Raw genomic sequence first — 20,049 nt, forward strand, 5'->3', positions numbered from 1 at the left:
TAAGCTAGGGTACTATATAAAAAAAAAAAAAAAGTGTAGCACTCATTTCAGCAAAAGCCAAGTGTATTAATATTCGTATATGCATTACTTACTCTACCCTGTAGATCACTTACTTTAAATCATGGATGGTTTTATGCATATCAGCTTTTATTGTCATAGCAGCAGTTTAGAGGCTCTGGACATGCGGCTTCAATTCATTGCAATGGGATTTGAAAAATCTCAACAGTGACTTCTACTATATAAGCACATACACCGTGTCATTATTCTTACATTTCCAGGCAGCCTAAATGAATTGTAATGGCTTTTGATGTACCACAGTCTCTGTTACGCTTTTGAAATTCTTCATGTTTATATTCCTTATGGGAGGAAAAAAAGAAAAAAGAAAAGTCTGGCAAATTCTATTCACTTGTTATATTTTATTATGATGATCTCTTCTCATGAATATCTGAGTACCAACGACAAGTGGGGCCCCACAGCACAAAGACAGTTTCTGCTTTGGAGAGCTTACCTCTACAAAGTCGGGACAGGCCAGATGGTAGGGGCAAGAACTGTGCCACAGAGCAGAGGCAACAGGCTATCCACATACATTCTGTTAGTTCCAATTATTTTTTAATTTTTAAGTGGATATTCCCCTTGGTCCTCAAGGGGAAATGAGCCTCCAACATGAGATAATTCTCTGGATACATCTGAAAAAGGAGACAGACAAGGAGACCTGGACATAACGAATGCTTTGATTAAATACAGCCTCTCATAACCCTTTTAAATTGATGTGATTTAAACAGACAACAAAGAGCAGTTGGAAGTGTCTGTGCCCATGGGGGAAGGGCAGAGGAGTGATAAAGCATCCATAAGCAATGAACTGCTCCCCCTTTCCATCTTCCTTGCATGTTTTTTTTTTTTTTCCTCTCCTGAGGTAGCAGGTATGTTGCAGTACAACTTAGCAATTTGGATACAGACATCATTGTTCTCTGCTGTATACTGTTAATGGGACATTCACACACATCACTTTAATGCAGAAAGACACTGCAGTTTGTAGGCATTTATTCAATTTTCTCAATCTCCACTGGAATCTGGTGAGAGGGTTTCCAAACCATCTTGATGTCTGTATGCTGAGTAACACCATGACAGGCAGATTCATCCCTCTACCTTTGTCTTTGGCCCTTCCTGACCAGGCTGCGTCAGATTCAGGTCATGCTTCTACAGCCACACTCGTTCCCTGCAGCATGCACAGTCTCTGGCTGCAAGTTGTGGGACAGGCTCTGTCTCTGCCTTCATTTTGCACGATTTCCAAAGTAAATCCATAGACGATTGCTAGCTCACACTAGTCAGCCACCCCAGTCATTTCATGTGAGGTCCATAATACCTGGTGCTGTACATAAGCTTCAGCTCCAGAAGTGTCTGCAGGGCTCGTCTACCTGGTCAGGTGCAATCAGGAGCTTAATTCTTCCTGCACACTTAGCAGGAGCCCTGGTAGCTGCTGCTGTTAGAGGCATGACTCAGGGCAAGACTAGACTGTCTGATGAAACAGATGCTCAGATCCTCAAAGCTTTCTCTCTTGAAGCGTATCATTTGATCTAATGAAAGGTTTTGCTTCTCCCTTAAACATTACACTCATAGAAGATCACAACTGCTACTAACTTTGTTTTAAAGTCTCCGTATGGTGTGCCTTCTGCCTTGAGTCAAAAACGTGCTTTTGCCTCTGGGTTTCAGATTCAAAAAACCCACAATGTGCCTCCCAGTGAAATACTCATTATCAAATTATTTTGACTGATTCAAACCATTGCATAGAACACAGTTTGCTCCCTGGGTAAGGTAGCATGAAGGAACCAAAAAGTCACAAAGCATTTCTCCCATCCTGGGTGCAGATGGGTGTAGGCAGAGTACACCATAGCAGGTTTTCATTTCTCTTTCAAGGGAGATACTAGGGATGCTTGGGTGCAGAATGATGCACTATGTAGAAATGATATGCACCCTGCACAGGAAAAAATAAAGCATGGATGTTGGAAATTGGTGGCCTTTATACAGCCAGTTAGCTGCATAAACGTCAACCTATTTCTCATCAATGTTAAAACAGCGTTGCATTGCTGCAAATTGAAGTCTGCGTGTAGTGGAGTCCCTCAGCAGTGCCACCTTTCCTCCATTGCAGTAAGATTCAGAGGAAGTAATCATGTTCAAAGCAGCCTTTAGAAAACTCGACAATTAATCTGAGTACTCTGCAGGCAGAATCGGTCCTGGTAAAGGATTTAGATTAGTAAAAGAAGTAGGTAAGACCTTCTGAGCAGTAATATTTAATAAATATAACTGGGTTTTAGGAGGGGATACAAACCAACCTGCATCTTCTGGGGCTTAGGAAAAAAAAAAACACACCTCACTAAATTTTCCCATAACTGCTGACTGCACATTTCCTCAAAACAGTGCTCACTGCTGTTTTGTCTGTGTTATGATCTGATGCTTTGTCCCACTTGATCCAGAGGAAGGTGTCCCTGCCCGTGGCGGGGGGTTGGAGCTAGGTGATCTTTAAGTTCTCTTCCAACCCAAACCACTCTGTGATTCTGTGAGGTGCATATTACATATTCAATTTTCCCTCCAAGATTAATTTTCCTCATGAATCTATATATTAATATATCAGCGTTGGATACATAACCTTATAAAGCACCTGAGAGGTGCATGCTGATGATATTCAAGGTCAGGTTCTTGCTATTTCAGACTGTAAAGCACTTGCCTTCAGGAGCAAGGCAGAGGTCCATACCACATGTTCAGCATTCAGCATGCATCCGAAGGCTAATGCAGAGTGCAAAGCATCATCTTGACATCTCGAGTATCAGTTCTAAGTACTCACCAGTGATTTATCAATCTCTTCTTTCTGTGGAACTTTTTCTTCATCTGCTACAGCTAAATTCTTCTATTAACTCTTTTGAAGACTGGGGTAAGCTGCTCCCAGAGAATTTATACTGGCTTCCAGAGCTGTCAGGGTGCGTGTATATCTTCTTAAAGTACATTCATTATAGATTTGAACATTGTTACTGTAAAAAAAGCACCTACCTTCTCTTATTCCTTTAGCTTCAGATGATCGTGTTTCGTATCTGCCAGGACATGGAGTCATTCAGAACGAGCCTTGGTTTCCATAATATTTAAAAATATTTTTAAAGTGAGATAATCTCATCCTCCTTTCCCAGATGTGTTCAGATGAAGACAATGAACTTTCTCTGTTCTCTGCAGCACATGGGAATGGCTCTGAGTGTGGTATGTATTTGTGTTTACACTGCCATGGTAACTGTGTTTGTTCTCTGTACAGTAGGGCACATCACCGTGAAAGGGCCATTGAAATTAGCATAGACAGTGACTTCATATTCACCACCAAAATTTGACTCCAAGCACCCTGCACATTCATTTTTCCTTTGAAAACAGGATGGATGGCAAGTTACCAATGAGTAGCAAGTCTTTGAGGCAGCTACTTCTTTCTAAGTCTTCTTTCTTGCTTTATTTGGCAAAGTTTGGGATTTTTTCTAGCAAGCCAGGTGTATGGAGTGTTATTATATTACAGACTCATAGAATGATACATTATAGAATTATATAATATTATTACAGAATATAATTGTTATACTATGTTATGGAATATTTAATAATAATGACAGGGTCTTACATCCGTTTAAGACTCCTTTCACTGCCCTTGCGGTGAATGGATTTGATTCCTAGTTGGGCATGACGTTCAGAAGGATCCAGAAGAACTCTACAAATTCCAGTTAAAACACAAATTATACAGGGGAGTCACTGCAGAAGCAGGTACAGATGCTGCTGTTTCCAGATTTAAAAAAACAAACAAACAAACAAACAAACAAAAAAAAACTTCATATGCACTCTCAGCAGTAATCTGGAACTGAATGCCAAAAAAATGCAGTGCCAGAGGGCCAGAAAGTAAGCAGCACTTGTCACTCCTACAAATCGCCCCATGCAACCTTTAATGACCATGACTTACAGGCAAAGACATTACTGTTTTATTCTTCCCACATTCCAGTTCCAGTCTTTTTCTGACCCTTCACTACAGCACACATGAATTAAATAGCAAGCTCTCCCAGGCAAAGGCCTTGCATTATTTATCTTTGCTGTTTTGGTACTGAAGGAGTTGAGGAGGAGAGGGCATGCTAACACACGGATACATGAACACATGCGTTACCCTTTCTTAAAGCTGAATATTTCTGAGAAGAAAGTTAATAAAGTAAGTTCCTGATTCTCAGATATATAAATTACCTCTTTGTCACCGCCAAGACTGAAAATTAAATGAAAACTATTGAACCTTCTATGTCTTAAAATTAAAAAATTGATTTTAATATTAGTGAAAGATGGGTAATAATGTAGAATTCCATTTTAAATATAATAACGCTAAAGAGATACAAAAAGCAGACATCAAAATACCAGCTCAGAGTAACTATTCCAACTACACCAGTCACGAGGGGCTTATCATGACTGCCACTAGTTTGCTCTGGTCGTTGTGCTCAAAATAAATAAATGCCATCCCATTTTAATCATGGCTAAGCTTTTATACAAAGGTTTGTTAAATTATTTTTCAGCTAGCACGAACATGATCTAGGTCACCAAAACGCAGCCAGCTGAGCTGTAATCCAATAGTTCTTTAACACCAGACAGCGCAGAGTGCAGGAGGAGTTTCCCTGCCCTGGTCCTTACTCAAGCACCAGGGGAATGTCGGGGGCTGGAACCTGGCTGGGCCATTAAAAGTTTTACTTTTGGCAAGGAGGCACAGTGAGGTGGGGGCCTGCACAAATAAATAAATTGATGGGAGACTGCACAAATAAATAACTTAATGGAACAAACGGTCACATTTTCAGGAGTAATTTACCTTTATATGCACGAATATAAAACCAGAACTAAAGTTTTCGCATTATGTTCTTACCTATCTTGGCTGGCTGTTTAGGGCCCAGTGCAGTTAAACAATGATGGATGCAATTCAGGTCATACTGCAGCCTCAGTGAGAAGAGATTCTAAAAGATTCGCCTTCAGTGAGCAAGAAAATAAAAATGAAAGAAAATTCAGAGATAAGCATGGTTGTTAGTTCAACAAAGAACAGTCACGTGAGAGCACTGAGGAAGAAGATCAATGAACTGAAAGACAACAAATGAGATAAGGAAGCCTTCAGCTGTGAAGGGATGGATGTTTTCTCAAATGAGAAGGAATGAGGCATTGCACGTAAGTGGAATACACAACTCCTATTTTCTATTTTTTGCCCTAGGATCTCAGTTTTTCATTTTATACTGAAATAAGTCGTGTAGCTTTCTGCTTAAGGGTGTTTTGTTCTCATCTTTGTATTTTCTTGGAGACCCGATTTTCCACTGCACTGCACCATCTGCTCATCGCTTACACCACTGCGGAGTGGAAGGGAGCGCAGTGCCCGGCATGCAGCATCCACGTTGCTTTGAGCCACTCATCTACACAGAAAAGACAAATGTTGCTCAGTGGGGAAATCTTACTGAGAACATATTTTTCATTTATCTGTACTCCTGTGAGTTCCCAGAAGCTTGGGGCACATGAACATTCCTGTCTTTTCTGTCCTCATGCACTCCTTCACCAGCTTCACTGGACACAAGCAATCCTGGAGGCTAAAAAAAAAAGACACAACTAAAACGACAACCTGGAACAGAAGGCAAACGGAGGCTAAAACCTCTTCCCTGTTTTCTGCTGGCCATACACACGTGCAGTTGGCCTCCTGGATGCTGGAAAATATAATATTGCTTACCTAAGACTTCAGGCTTCAAATAATCTTGTGTATCTTTTTTGTACTGGAATATTCCAAGCACTGCAAAAAAGCATCAGTTAAAACAAATTCAGGAAAACCAAGATAGATAAACAAACAAAGTACCATAAAACAATGCTGGGGAGAGCATCCTGTGCCTAGGATAATCCCCGATCTGATTTCACGCAGGTTTGCAAGATGCCAAAACCACAGGACTCGGCAGCAGCCGACCTGGCCCGGACACAGTAACCCAGGAGAACAGATTCATTCCCTCCTGATGGCTGCTCTCAGCCCATTCCCTACCAAATGTAGAAAAATACCTAAAACCACAATTGTTTCAAAGCTGACTTGGATAAACTAAGCTCTTGGTCACTTTTCAGCTCAAACCAGCTCACCCTAGGCTTATGTATTACAAATGTGAAGAGAACATGCCAGCACGTTTTAGCGTTGGTGCCATGCCACAAGGGAGGTGTAATACCTGATATTACTTTATGGCACTGAGGTAATTCAATAAATAACAAAAATATGCTACTGGTAGAAGAGAAACAAAGGTCTAGAGCCACCCAAGAAAGCCAGAAACCTCGAATCCGAGGCAGTGGTTCTTCTGCAAGTGGACCCATGCAATGCAGACAGAGAAAAGAGACGTGGCTCTGGCGATGTAGCATTAATAATCGGCAGAGGCAGGCGTTCCAGCCCGTATTCTCCACATGATGCCATCTTTTTGATTTTTTACCACTGACTGGCTGTTCAGACTGCCATATGATACTTGGTATGCTTGAACAGACAAGGGAGATGCTTGCCCCGACCCTGGGCCGTGGGGAACGTCCAGCTGGCCAACCTTGCTAGCCAGATTTCAAGGAAAAGTTTAGAGCTGGGCCAGTTGGCATGGGCTTTAAGGAAGACTCGAGACTGGCAGGTATCCCACTCACTTCACAGTGTACTGCTGGAAGCGATTAACTTTTTGATAAGGCCACTTCTTTAACATGCTAATATGTTTACTGCCACGCGTTCCATGAAGTCTTGGAGAGGTGCAACTCACCTGCCTGCTCAGTAAGATGTGGAAACCCTGCAACGAATAGAGACAGGAAATGGCCAATAGTAAAAGAGATGCTGAAAGGACGGATAAATGTTATCTTTAGAGCGTTTCCCAAACATAAGTGAAAGCCCAGAGTGCAAATTTCTCATTTAAGTTGGATTTTTTACATAAAGATCAGCTTTCAAAACACCACGGCTGAGTTCTACAAACGAAATCCCACCACCAACTACAAAAAGTGTTCTCCTTCAAAAAATAAAGACCTGAAAAGGCAAAGGCTTCAGCAAGTCTTTGACAATCCTCAAACTTACAAGAAAAGGCAAGTAGTAGTCTTTCACCCCAAACCTGAGAACACAAACTTGCATTTCTCATTCTACCGACTCACTTCCCACTGCACGACAACCCCGATGAGCCTTTAAGCCGTTCGGGGGGCTCGGCGTTGCTCACCAAAGAGCGCACGGCACCGAGCACAACCGGGCTAGCAGCGCGCACCCGAAAAACCCGAATTGCTCCGAACCCAGCGCGGCTCCAGAGCAGAGCCCGGGGACCCCCGGGGACCCCCGCGGACCCCCAGGGACCCTCACGGACCCCCGCCGCGCACCCCGCAGGACGCGGACCCCGCAGCCCCGGCCGAGCCGCCCCATCCCTCCCCAAAGCTCCTCCGGGTGGTGCCGCCCCGCGGGGGCGGGCGGGGGCCGGGGCGAGCCCCCCCCCCTGCGGTCCCTCCTTCCCCTCCCCGCCCCGGCTGCACGGGCGGAGCGCTCTCCCGGCGGGGCTGCGCCGGGCCATGGAGCAGCACCTGCGGCGGCTGAGGCAGGAGCTGGTAAGGGCTCGGGGCAAGGGTTGGGGCTGGGGGGGACCCCAAGCTGTGCCCCCCATCGGTGTTTGGCGGGGAGCGGCGGCCGGGGCCGTGCGGGCAGCCGTCGGTGCGAGGGAGCTGTTTAAACCGGGGGGGAGGGAAAAAAAAAAAAAAACAAAACAAAAAACAACCCCCCCCCAAGGTGTCCGCAAAGACTGGCGACCAAAGAAGCGTTTGCGGTGGCCCCCAGCAGGAGTCCGGTGCGGGATGGCGACGATGCGAGGGGAGCGTCTCGCCCTACAGCGCCGGGGCAGCCCCCGGGGTTCTCGGAGCGCTCCCGGCTGCGAGGGGGGGCACAGCGGGGACCCCCCCATCACCCCCACAAACACACACCCGGGGGGGACAAAAGGAGGGGCCGGGGCACGGCACCAGCGGGCCGAGGGGGTTCGGGATGCGAGCAACCCCCCCCCCAGGCTGAGCACTTCGCAGGGCGCTGATTTCTGGCGGTGTTTGTGCTACCGGGGCTGGGTGACAGGCTTACCTGCCGGGTCCCCGTCCTGCTGCGATGTCCCCGTCCTGCTGCGACACGGGGCTCTGCTCGCCTTTGTCACCTCCAGGTCGGAGCTGGCGGTGCCCGGGCTCCAGCGGGGCAGGCAGGCTCGCAGGTGGGCAGGGGGCTTTGCTCCGAAAAACCTGGCAGCAGCCGGTGCCGCTTCACCTGGTGGCGTTGGCGACGTTTCCCAAGCAAAGAGAGCGGCCGGAGTACAAACTAAAACAAAGAAAGCGAGAGGCACGGGCGGGCTGGGTGCGATGAATGAAATGCAAATCGCGACACGAGACGCGCACGTTGCAACCTGGAAGGCCTTGAAAATCCGACCAAGTCGGAGGGTGAGGTGGATAAAATGAGTCACTCTCAGAAGAGTGTGCTTAGAATAAGGTTACTAAATCTGTTTTTTGTCTTACTAATAAATTAGTCTCATTATCTGAGCAGTAGTTTGTATAGAAGCCTAAACATTGCACCTTTGGCTTGTGATTCAGAAACGTGCCTGCTTTGCAGAGCACAACACAACATCTGGGGGGTTGGAATATACTTGAAAACAGATTCCTGACACTTAACGTGAAAACCAAAAAATACCAGAAATGAGAAAATTCTGGTTTTATTCATGCCCCTTCTATAGTGCAGTAATATTTTTAACTGTAAAAATGCCAATTTTTATTATATTAATAAACCAGGGCATTAGCTTGGCAAAGATTTATGCAGATGCTTGGCTTAGACTGGGAAGGGACATTTATCACCTTCAGTAGGACCAGTCGTGACTTAACTGAAAGTAGCCCCATATTCCTATGCTTGGTTTTAAATAGTCATGTTCTTTCCTCCTCTCAGCCTCCCCCTCCAAATTACCCTTACTTAGAAACATATTTCAACAACAAGCTCTCAGGATTTCAGTGTGCAGCTTTGGAGTTGCTCAGAGCGCGCTCCGAGAGCATGGCTTTCATCGGGAGCTTGGGGAGCTGCAATTGCACTTACTGAGGGCAGGAGGTCTGTATTAATTACAATAAGTATAAGCGATATCCTCGGCAATAACAGCTTTTAAAAATCAATACTGTCAAGATAGTCTGGAATTAAAATAGATTAATGTTTCTTTAAAGACCAGCCAGCAGCGCAGGAGACAGCTGCAGCCATCTGCCCTGAATGGTGAGTGGGAACCGAGCCTCTTGACCCTGCCTTCCTTGCCACTTTCTTCATTACTTGGCAGGGCATGCCTCCAGATGTTAAACGCACCAGAACCAAGAATCATGCGGGAGGAATGGTGGGAAGGACTCGGTCTGTTTGCTCAGACAAACAGAGGCAACAAGCTGCCCCTGTGCACCTAAAAGGGAGCCCTGTGCCCAGCTCCAGGGCATCACGCTGAGGGCAGAAACACAGAGATTTACCTTCTGTGCACAGAGCAGCTCTGGTCAGTACAATGCGAAGGCTGGAAGCCACCTGGTCTGCACAAGTTTAGGTTGCTTCAGTTTCAACTCCAGCCTTTGGCTGGTTTTGAGGACTTTTTTTTAAAAAAAAAGAAAAAAAGAAACAAGCGGATGTTGGCACAGCTCCCAGTTCACAAGGAAAGGTTATCTGCAAGTGCAACTCAATCCCCCATCAGTGTGGGATTCGAGGATTCCAGCTCTGATTTTTCTTGTTCCTGTTTTATGTATTAAAACCATATTTAAGTAATTGTGTGCTTGGCTCAGGCTGCTGGTGTGCCCAGACGTTTCAACACACAGCCTGTGCATTGAGATCACGCCGGGCTTTGCCAGACAAGTCACAGATGAGCGTGGGTCTGGGCATGCTTACACCAGCCTCCGTGTCAGCCTCTGGGAAGGCTCTGCCAGGCCTCTCACGATGGCTCCCAGAGATAAATTTGGCCCATTTCAGTCAATGAGAGCACTCATATTCCCACTGCATGTTTTCCATTGTAAGCTGATAGTTTCTGGCATGTGTGGTGTCCCTTTGATTGGAATTCATTCAGAAGCTTCCACATGCAAATGCTTTAAAGCCAGGAGAGTCTCAGCTGACACAGCCATTCATCACAGCCAGGCGTGCGACCCGAGCACAGCACAGGGTCAGATCCATTTCTGAAGCTGGGGTCCTCGTCCCGGTGCTGACATCCCCGTCTGGGTAGCTCTGGACCAGCCGTGTCTGCTCCCTGCTCCTCAGTCTCTTGACGTATAAAACACAGACCTTGTCCACCTCCTCCTAAAGCCCCTGGAGATTTAGGGATGTGACAATATGCAGGGCTGGTTTGTAGGCCTGGCACAGAGTACACTGTGCTTCTTCTCTCGTTGTCACCTGTCCTTCATACGGCAATTGTGAGATGTGCTGCAGCACTCACGCATCTTCCCTTAACGCAGTTAACTCAGCACTGAGAGTCCTTTTCGCTATCAGCTGGACTCCAAGTCTGCAAACATCCTTCTGAGGCACAGAAATATTATCTCAGCTGAAAGATCAGATTTAACAAGAATTGTCTTGCTCGGGGATTAGGAGAGAGGAATTTCATTTCCGCGTCTCATGCTGCAGATGGCATTACCTCTGTAAACTTTCTGACACGGGGATTGTTTGCATTTATACATAGTAACATCAGCAGAGCACAATGGGATTGGGGTTTCAAGGCTCCTCTACCAGAAGAATAAATCGCTTGTCTTTATCTAGGTAGGGGCTGGTGAGTTCATGGGGCAGATTTACCTTGCACTTGGGCTTTGCGTGGCTCTCGGGGTGAGGGGTCGCAGTCAAGACAGCCAGAGCTGTGACTTCACTCTGAACACTTTGATTTTTCTTGAGGTATCCAGGACATTTCTGGGCTTTCTGCTGCCTTTTTCCCCATCTAAAAGGACAAGTAGTAAAGTAGATACTTAAAACAAAAAACACCACTCCGACTTGAACTTCTGAATGTTCTCCTGCACATTCATCATAAGTACATCAAATTACCGAGTTTGATAGAGTCTGACTCCCCTCTCGTATTATGTCCTGGTAGACGATGTTTCTTGCTATGAATATCTTACAGGAATAGAACATTTGGTCTGACTGAAAAATGCAGCTAATTATTTTTACTGTCTCACAGTGGATCCTATTCCAGTAACTGTGTCATGCTGGAAACGGATTCTCTGTACTTTCATTAGTGCTATTTCGGGAGCAGCTCTTGTGGTCTGCAGTAGACGGGGCACAAGCGGCAGAGTCCAGGGCTGACATCGCTGCTCACAACTGCAGCAGGTGGAAACACGCAGCTTCGTTTGTGTCTGTTGATGAATTGATCCCCTTCAGGGGGACTTTTCCCATCACTGCTGGGATGGCGTCAGAAAGCTTGCGTGGTTATCACACATCTTTCCTTGGCATTTGCCTTGAGGGAGGGCACAAAGCAGAAGCTTTGGCAGCAGAATTCCTGTTATGCAGAATGTGGGGGAGAGAAAAAGCAATTACAGGCCTTGTCCATTTGTTTATTTCCAGAGAAGACTTCTGAAAATTAAAACTGTGGATTTTTTTTTAATTTCAGCTGCACACATTCAGGAATTTTTATGACCAGATACCCAGTGCAGGCAGGCCACTTGGCTGAAAACTGACATTTTTAACCATCATCTTCAAGGCACAGTCTGTACACTGAGGCTTGCGGTCTTCCTCAGCCCCGTGTTGAGGAGTCTGAAGGCCAGAGTTCTTTTTTGATTATTTACTGGCTGTAGAGAATTGATTTTCTGATTCGCCTTCAAATGTGTGTGATCAGGAAGCACAGAACAACAATTGAAAGGAAGGAAACAGAGTAAGGCAGATAGTTAATTGAGTGATGTGAACTGCGTCTTCCACAGTTAACATCTGCTTGAGAGCCATTTATCCCACTGGGAAATTCTTCAGTAAAGTTTCAGCATCCTTCCTCTTTCAGATAGATTGTGAGCTCACACTTAACATCCTAATTTACTCCTAAAATATTCTGGGAAAACAAGAGGTTAAAAAAAAAAAAAAAAGATTTGAAACCCTAGTGATAAAGTTCCAGGACAGAACAACCATCGCAGGCCCATGGCATCCAGGGAAAGCCAAGCAGCGCACGACATGGAGCTAGCAGGAGGCTCCCTGCGAGCACTGCAGAGCTGTGCCCAGCTACAGTTGCAGGCTTGCTGAAGATTAATCTACCTAGTGACCCAAAGGAAAACACAGAAACAATATGATCAGCTCAGCATTTCTAAAATAATTTTGGTCTCTATTAGGTCATCCTCTTTAAATACCAATTGTTTGTGCCTGGTTCTGTTGCCTACCAGCCCTGTTATTGAGAGCTGTGATTTGCCCTTTGCTCTTTCCTGTCCCCTTAGCAATAACTTCCTCTCGTTGCGCTGCTTTACCTAGGAGCTGGACATCTGTCTTCCTCCCCGCTATGAGGGGTGCGCTCAGAGCTCTTCTTCCCAGCCCCGTGCTCAGCTGCAAGCTGCGATGCGTTCGCTGGGTTTTCTTTTTCCTCTGGTCAGCACCAGAAAGCTGCCGTGGTCCTGGGCAGGCCAGATGTGCGGATGGGCTGGGAACAAAACCAGCTGTGGCCCGAGGGGATTGAGCGGAACTGAATTCCGAAAACTTGGTGAATTTAGATGCTATTAAGAAAAACTTTGTTCCCAGAGCGAGCTTAAAAAGTTCTTGATTTATGAGTGAAATGGCAAGTGAAATCTCCCTTATTTGTATGTCTCATGTATATGGTTTTGAGTCTGATAAAACCCCAGTAAGTGCTACAGGATGTTCCTTGGGGCAAGTTGTCCTCCTGCTGCGTTAATCAGTTTGGGAATCACTGATTTATAAGCTGTGAAAACTGATTGGGGTTGTTGCTCCAGGAATAAGTATTTCAAAGAAATGATTAGAAAGGTATAACTTCAAAATGAATTGATACCTTTGCCATCCAAAATGGCAGATCTTCAATGTAAAAAAATCCTGAACATATTTGAACTCCACCAATTTTGAAAGATGGGGGCTGAGCACCGGGGTTGGTTTGGCAACCAGTTTGGGATTCACAGCTCGCAAGCACAGAAGACAGAACATCTCCTGATGCCCTGTGGTGGCCGGGTTACGTAAAGTCACTTGCATAACCTCAGCAAGCACAGTCAGGGTCTCTCTGCACACCAAATTAAGGCTCTCTGGGGTTTATCTCACATTCACGCTCTGTTTGAAATTGCGCTTTCGTTCTTCACAAATCCCAGCTCCTTCTACACCAAGTGCCTGACCGCAGAGCTCACGGGGCTGCAGGGGTTCTCTGCTCGGCCTCATGTTCCCATCACCTTACAGCCAGAGCATCTGCCTGACTTCCAGCCCAATCTGCTGCATTAATTGCAGAAACTTCCCTTCTAGCAGCCCAGAGAACTTGATCTTGAATCTTGGCCAGGGTGGTGGTCTCAGATCCGGGGGAGCTTGTTCCTTTTGTCAGCAGTTAAAGCCTGGAGAGTCTCAGAGAAGCCAGCGTGAACTTGGGAGGAAGGGTTTCTTCTTGGCAAACAGGAGAGAATGGCTGTTAGACACAAAAGAAGAAACTTCTTTTTCCAGAGCTTTCTCTCCATGGCAAGTATTCTTAATTACCACAGAGTAATTACAAGTGGATGAAATCCAAGCCCCTGCAGACTGTTTGGTCACCAGTCAGTGACTTCACTTGGGGCTGGGTTTTGTTCACACTCTTCAATCCATGAAAGACGAAGCCAGTGCCACAAATAGCAAAAGATAAAGCAGGTTTCTCTTGGAATGGTTTTTGTTTGTTTTCTCAACTTCCACAACCTGAAGCTTTAGCAGCGTAATTAAGCAGAGCTAAGAGCTTCAACACCTTCCCAGCCCTTTTGCTGATGGTGGAGTGGATTTGCACTGCCAGGGACACCGAGGCCATCTCAGCCAGAGGCGAGCTGCTGGGCAGCAGGTGAGGACCACCCAAACCTCAGCATCACTCCCAGGAAAGCATCTCCGCTGCTTTTCCAGTGCCTTGGTTCCAGGCTGGTGCTGGCTCTGGTTCAGCAGAACCAGCTCATTCATCCAGGTTCACTTCTGAACACAAGGGGAACGCTGGAATCCGGGTGTTCGGGGCTCAGACCTCTCACCGGGGGGAGGCTGGGTCCGTCTGCAAGAAACGAGCACGCAGCTGATAAATGCTGCCCATGAAATATTAATGCTTAATAGAGCCTTGCTGGATGAGGCATGCATTGTAATGATACCACCCATCGGGGGGGAGTTAATTGAATCAATGAGGTGAACAGCGGAGCCGCCCAGCATATGTTGGGGTTGCAGTTGGCCGGGGTGGTGCAGGGGGACCCGTGTCGCTCCGCTCAGCGTGGCCACACCGCTGCGCCCGCCAGGGGATTTGAGGGGAAGCAGCCAATGAAGGGCCGAGCCAGCTCCAAATCCAGCTTTTTGCAAAGCCCCAGATAAAACAGACTTCCATTAATAAGGCGAGAAAGGTTAGGACAAGGAGCATTACAGCAAATCTGGAGAGGTAAGGTGATAGTTTTGTCTGAAGCTTGTAGAACATATGGCCTCAGCTTTTGTACTGGTAACCCAAGAGCTGTGGTAGTCTGGAAGTGGGGCATTATTTGCATATCTGCAGAAGCAGAGGTTTATTTGCTGATGTTAAAAAATTAGATAGCTGGGGACAGTTGATAGTGCAATTGGAAAGTTGGCAGAGTTTTTCTGAATCTCCACAGCCAGCGTGTTTGTTCTGGGTGGTAAATGAGTTTCTTGGGAGGGAAGCTCTGAAAAATCAGTGGAATCTCCCTGCTAATTTTAGGTTTGGGGTTATGAAATGGAGATAGGATTTTGTGGTCAGAAACTATTGTGAAGCTTTCCACTTCCAGAGCTAGGCTGTAACAGAATCATGTTTTTTGATGACTGCTCTGCTGCACTGCTCAGATCTGAGCACAGAAATGGAAATAGAGCAAACTAAACTAATTCAGCAAAAATTAAGTAAAAAAATGAAAGCTTCATAAAGTAAAGCTGAACAAGAGATGTATCTGTCCTTTTTCATACTAAACTTAAAGATCTATTGCTGTACAAAAAAATCTCATGAGCCTTTTAAACTGTTTTTGACAGCATAGGCTAAAGCTGTTCCTAGACAGTGGTAATCTCTCCTGCAAGCCACCTTGCATCAGTGCAACGCCTTCACCTCCAGCCCTGCCATCCCCTGCTGTTCTTCCCTCTCTCCTTCCCCTTCCCCTCCCCACGAGGGGTAGCAGCTGTTGGGACATACAGCCCGCTTGTTTTATGGTGCTGCTTCGGGAATATGATCCAGATCCTACATAAGAAAGGGAAAGCAACAGAGCAAGAGAGAAGAGGGGAATTTAGCAGCTCTGGAAAATACCTTGCATTTTTCAAGTCTAACATAGAAAGTTAAATCTGTATAGCAAATTTCAGGGATAAAGCAGGACTGCTGCTGCTGGTCTTAGATCACTATTGTGCTGTAAATAAGTTTAGAGTTTGTTGTTCTGTACAAGAGTTCAAGTGCATTTACATTTCTTTGATTATCCTCCAGTGATAGATGCCTGTAATGCGAGCATTTAGATCTGAAGATACATTGCCAAGTAATGTGATCCTTATTAGGGTTGATTTTTAATTTAGTTTAGCACTTCAGGTAAAGAAACAGTTCTCAGTGGAAGGCACGGTCTCCTCATTATTCTGACTCCCAGTTTCAGTTTGTTATTCAGGACAAGGGGAACAAAAGCAGTGGAATACACTTAAACTGGAGGCAGCTGAAACCAGAGTTATACACCTTGGGTTTCTGCCAAGCAATTAATGGGAGCTCAAACTATTTTTGTTGTCAGGTCAAAAAAAAAATCCACTACTTCTGTCAGCTCGCCTTATTCCTAGAGGGTCCAGATTATTTTTAAACCATGTAAAACCCTTAGAGAATTTGAGAAATATCCGGTTGCCGTTCCATGAAATGGATGTGGTAGAGGTATGCTGCATGTCAGGCGCGATAAGGGGGGCGGCCACATGTCAGACAAGCTGCAAGCCCAGCTCTCCTGCCCTCCGGTCCGAGCCTCCTCACCCTCTCTGCTCCCCAGACACTGACCTGCTGCCTGCTTCTTCCCCCGCAGCTGTCCATGAAGGAGGTGGGAGACGGGCTGCACGAGCAGATGAACTGCATGATGGGCGCGCTGCAGGAGCTGAAGCTGCTCCAGGTCCAGACGGCATTGGAGCAGTTGGAGATCTCAGGGAGCCGAAGCACCAGCGCGGAGCAGCACCCGTGCTGCCGGAGCAGTGGAGCAGGGCCACGGGGCCGGGCAGCAGCAGGGGGCTGCAGCCCCACATCCCTCACCTGCGTGGTGCCACAGCCAGCCAGCTTGGCCCATCCCACTGTGCTCCCAGAGAGCGGCCACCTCGGGGACACCTCTTCCTCCTCCTCCTCTTCTTCTTCCTCCTCTAGGAGCACCTGCGGCAAGGATGCCTCCCACACAAAGGGACCTTCCTCGGCCCCAGCCCGAGCAGAGCGCGTCCACCCAAGGACATTCGAGCCCAGCAGCCAGGGCATGGCTGGGAGGTGGCCGGCACACCAGGAGTGCCCGGGGTGTGAGGACAGCCACGACTGGACGTCCTCCCTGATGTCCCAGAGCAGGAACCGGCAGCCTCTGGTCCTGGGGGATAACATCTTCGCAGACCTGGTTGGGAACTGGTTGGATCTGCCAGAGCTGGACAAGAAGGGGGAGAAGAGCGAGGCCTCCCTGTCCGCCAGCAGGTCCCAGGAGCTCTGCAGGAAATTCTCCCTCACAGCCAACATCTTCAAGAAGTTCCTGAGGAGCGTTCGGCCAGACCGAGATAGGCTTCTCAAGGAGAAACCTTGCTGGCTACCGCCTGAAGACAAACAACCCGAAATTTCCAAAAGACCCAAAAAGATGAACAAACTCAAGGGGACATTTTACTTCCCACTCCATGGGAACATCCAGAACCACCACAGCAAAGTGGAGAGGTGCCCAAAGGGGGAAGGCAGCATCAAGAAACCCAAAACTGGCACCAAGAAAGTCCACGATACCATAGACTACACCCAGTCCGGGTTTGATATCAACACAGCTGTTTGGGTCTGAGTTTGTTGTGTCCCCTGCTCTGCCAAGCATTTCTTGCACCAGGGAGGAGCTGAGGCCGTGCACTTCTCAGGAGTCCCCCGAGCTCTCGGCTGGGACCGAAAAGTCTCTGAAGCGTGCCATGCCGTGGCTGCAATCTCCTGCACATGGCATCTCCCATCGAGCTGCAGCTGGCTCAGCCCCACACACTGAGGCAGCCCATGGGGACCAATATTTGCAGAAATAATCAGAATTGTTGGCAGCTTTTAGGGTGAGCGGTGCCACCGATAGCAGCTCCTGGAGCCTGCCTCGTGACAGCACCTTCAGGCCCCCTCAGGTCATCTCCAGTTACAGTACCTGCAGCACAAAATTCACTGTATGCGTGTGTATGAGTGTGCAAATATATAGTTTTTTAAAAATTCTGCTTGTGTGCACTTAAAACCGGGTTGTAAACCTGGCAATCCTAGCAGTGATCCTGAAGGACTTGTTATTTAAATTTTAGAAAAAAAAAAAAGAGTGCTGCCACCTAAATTTCAACAATTGCTACATGCAGGTGTTGAATCCCAGCTCTGTTGCATTTCAGCTGTTTCTCGTCCCCCTGAGCTGCATCTCCACTGTGCTCATAGCACAAATTCCCCCTCCTGCTAAACCAGCGGGGCCAGAGGCTCCTTCATGGACATCTGTGACACTTGGAAACTCCAGCCGCTTTTGCCTCTCTCCATGCCCTTCTCCCCCGGGCTCACACTGAGATACAGCATTGCCACAGATGTTTATTGTTAACTTTGCACTGTGACACAGAATTGCAAGAGACGTTTGTTGTTGTTGTTTCCCCTGTTGTTGTGTACAAACCCTGTCCTGAAAGAACCAAGTTCTTCAGCAGCCAGCTCTCCAAGAGCTACAAATAAAGCAGCATCATCCCCGTGTGCTGTGGAGCAGTTTGTGTCCTGGTGCTGGCATCCAGCCCCGTGTACATCAGCCTTTTCTCCCCTACAGAAACTTCTGGGTTTGCACTGCCCCAAGAACCCAAATCAAGCCACTCAGATGCCCACAGGGGTGCTTCAGCCCGGTCCTGGCCAGCAGTGGGGGCTTGGAGCCAGGCCCCCTCTGGCTCCATTGCAAGGAAAGCTCAAGTCCTCAGCAGGGGGACATCCCCAGGGGCTGCTGCCACTCCCGGGGCTCTGCACCCCCTGCACAGCAGCATTAGGTTACAAAAACCTGCTCTGATCACTCCAAGTTTAGGAAGGGCTCGTGTGTGAGCAGCAGCATTGTTTTTTTAAACATGCAATTCTAGTCATGTTTTAGCTTCCCAGGACAGAGAGGCCAGTGGAGCAGAGGCATAAAGGGAGAATTCCCCCCCCCAACCCCCCCTCAGAAATTAAATATAGGCACAAGACAAGCCCTGTTTCTGCCCATACAAGGAGAGAAGAGTGGGTCAGCATCTGACAGCTACGCTCAGCACTTTTTCAGGAACCTGAGCTGGAAGCAAGCTTTTGTTTTCCTTCCTCACAGGCCCTAGCTCTGGGTGCTTTTGCTTTCTCTCCATTTCTCTGAATGCTGAAAGGCTGTTTGGGGCGCTCTGTTTTCCTCCTCTTTTATCAGGACTTCATCCTGTTTGGTACAAAGGCACCCTCCCAGCTCCCACCAGCCCTTTCTGTAGGATCAGCAAAGAGGAGAAAGAGCTTTCTATAAGCAGCAGCACAACAGAGCAGCAGCTCCTTCCTGCACTGACAGCTGAATCCCCCCCCCTTGCCCCCTTTTCCTTCATTAAGGAGGGCAACTGCTCCCTCCACCCTCACTAAGGGACCCACCACAGCACACACTGCCCCAGCACCACAGGGCCCCCACAGCACAGGGGGGAGCCACCCAGCCTTGCCCACCCCCAGATCAAGCCCTGGCCATACCTGCAGCTCCAGCAGCCAAACCCCAATGCAGAAGTGCTGAGTAGGGGGTCCCAAAGGCTGATTGTGCCCCCCTGGGGGCTTTTTAAGCCAGGCACGGGCATTGCCCTCAGCTGGGATGAGTGCAGGAGGAGCCCCACCTGAGCAGGGCAGGGGGTTTGCACAGCTGTGGGCACTCAGGGGGTTGTTTTCCTCCCTGCAAAGCTTTTCCCTTGCTAAGGCAATACCTGCCACAGGGGGATTTAAAATGGTGCAATTATATGGGATGCAGTGAGAGCTGGAGCCTAAAACGTGCATTTGGAAACTGCTCGGTGGGAAAAGCGATGTCTGGGATTTGCCCCAATTTCCCGCCGTGCAGCCCCTCCTTCCCCCGTGGCTGGGGCTCAGAGAGCAAACAGGCTGCTGGGCATCTCGGGGGTTATAAATGGCCGGCTATGCCAAAACATGTGCTGTCTTGCAAATATTTGACACCCACCCCCAGCAGCAGCTGCTGGCAGCTCTGCTCCCTGTCGATGCGGTCTCACACGGAGCCAGCAGGACGCTTCTCCTGGGAACGAGCTCTTGTGGCCCCACACTGCAGCAGCTGCCACAGCCCCATGTTCGTGCTGGCCACATGGCACCGGCCACGGGCACCCTCGGGCCTCCATCCCGTGCCCTTGGAGAGCCCGGCTCTGAAACCAGCCCTTTCTTTCCCTGCTTGGAGGAAACGCTATTGTTTCCAGGCCTGCATGGACAGGGCCGTTCTTGGCCCAGCAGCCGCCCACGCGTTCCTTTCCCACCCAAACCATGCACCCCGCTCCCCCCGAATTCCTGGCAGCGGGGTGGGACTGGCTACAGCGGGTCAGTGCCAAGGGGCTCGGGGTGGTCTCTGTGCCTGCTGCTACGTGCCCTGCTCCTGCCTGTGGCCGCCAGCAGGACCACATCAGCCCTGGGCCGGGCTGCAGGACAGCCCAGGGAGCCAGGAGGTCACCTTCGCTTCGTTCCTCCTGCTCTCGAAGGAGCAGAGACCCTCAGGGGTGTTTCGCAAAGTCCAAGC

At 48.1% G+C, this 20,049-nt stretch overlaps 1 protein-coding gene and 1 long non-coding RNA gene across 4 annotated transcripts; one reads left to right on the forward strand and one right to left on the reverse strand.

Moving 5' to 3' along the window:
- Nucleotides 1–374: 374 nt before the first annotated feature.
- LOC137843992 (uncharacterized) lies at nt 375–19,069 on the reverse strand. Its single transcript, XR_011089762.1, has 4 exons — nt 19,017–19,069; nt 8,120–8,347; nt 3,043–6,812; nt 375–686 (listed from the first exon to the last, which is right to left on the reverse strand). It is a non-coding gene; the product is annotated as an uncharacterized lncRNA (long non-coding RNA).
- On the forward strand, nt 7,444–18,038 carry INKA2 (inka box actin regulator 2). 3 transcript variants are annotated; one of them, XM_068659849.1, is made up of 2 exons: nt 7,444–7,602; nt 16,156–18,038. In XM_068659849.1, the coding sequence occupies exons 1-2, from the start codon at nt 7,567–7,569 to the stop codon at nt 17,137–17,139; spliced, it is 1,020 nt and encodes a 339-aa protein (XP_068515950.1). In that variant the 5' UTR covers nt 7,444–7,566; the 3' UTR covers nt 17,140–18,038. The 3 variants fall into 3 exon arrangements, with proteins under 3 accessions (XP_068515950.1, XP_068515951.1, XP_068515952.1); XM_068659850.1 differs by lacking the exon at nt 7,444–7,602 and adding an exon at nt 9,257–9,274; XM_068659851.1 differs by lacking the exon at nt 7,444–7,602 and adding an exon at nt 14,426–14,558.
- Nucleotides 19,070–20,049: the final 980 nt, after the last annotated feature.

Source organism: Anas acuta, chromosome 24 (assembly GCF_963932015.1).
Source record: "Anas acuta chromosome 24, bAnaAcu1.1, whole genome shotgun sequence".
Taxonomy (NCBI): domain Eukaryota; kingdom Metazoa; phylum Chordata; class Aves; order Anseriformes; family Anatidae; genus Anas; species Anas acuta.

What these genes read in the sequence shown, in the direction of transcription:
- INKA2 (XM_068659849.1), top strand. Translation starts at nt 7,567, where the DNA reads ATGGAGCAGCACCTGCGGCGGCTGAGGCAGGAGCTG. An exon ending in GGCGGCTGAGGCAGGAGCTG is followed by an intron (nt 7,603 to 16,155) that starts GTAAGGGCTCGG and finishes CTTCCCCCGCAG; the next exon opens with CTGTCCATGAAGGAGGTGGG.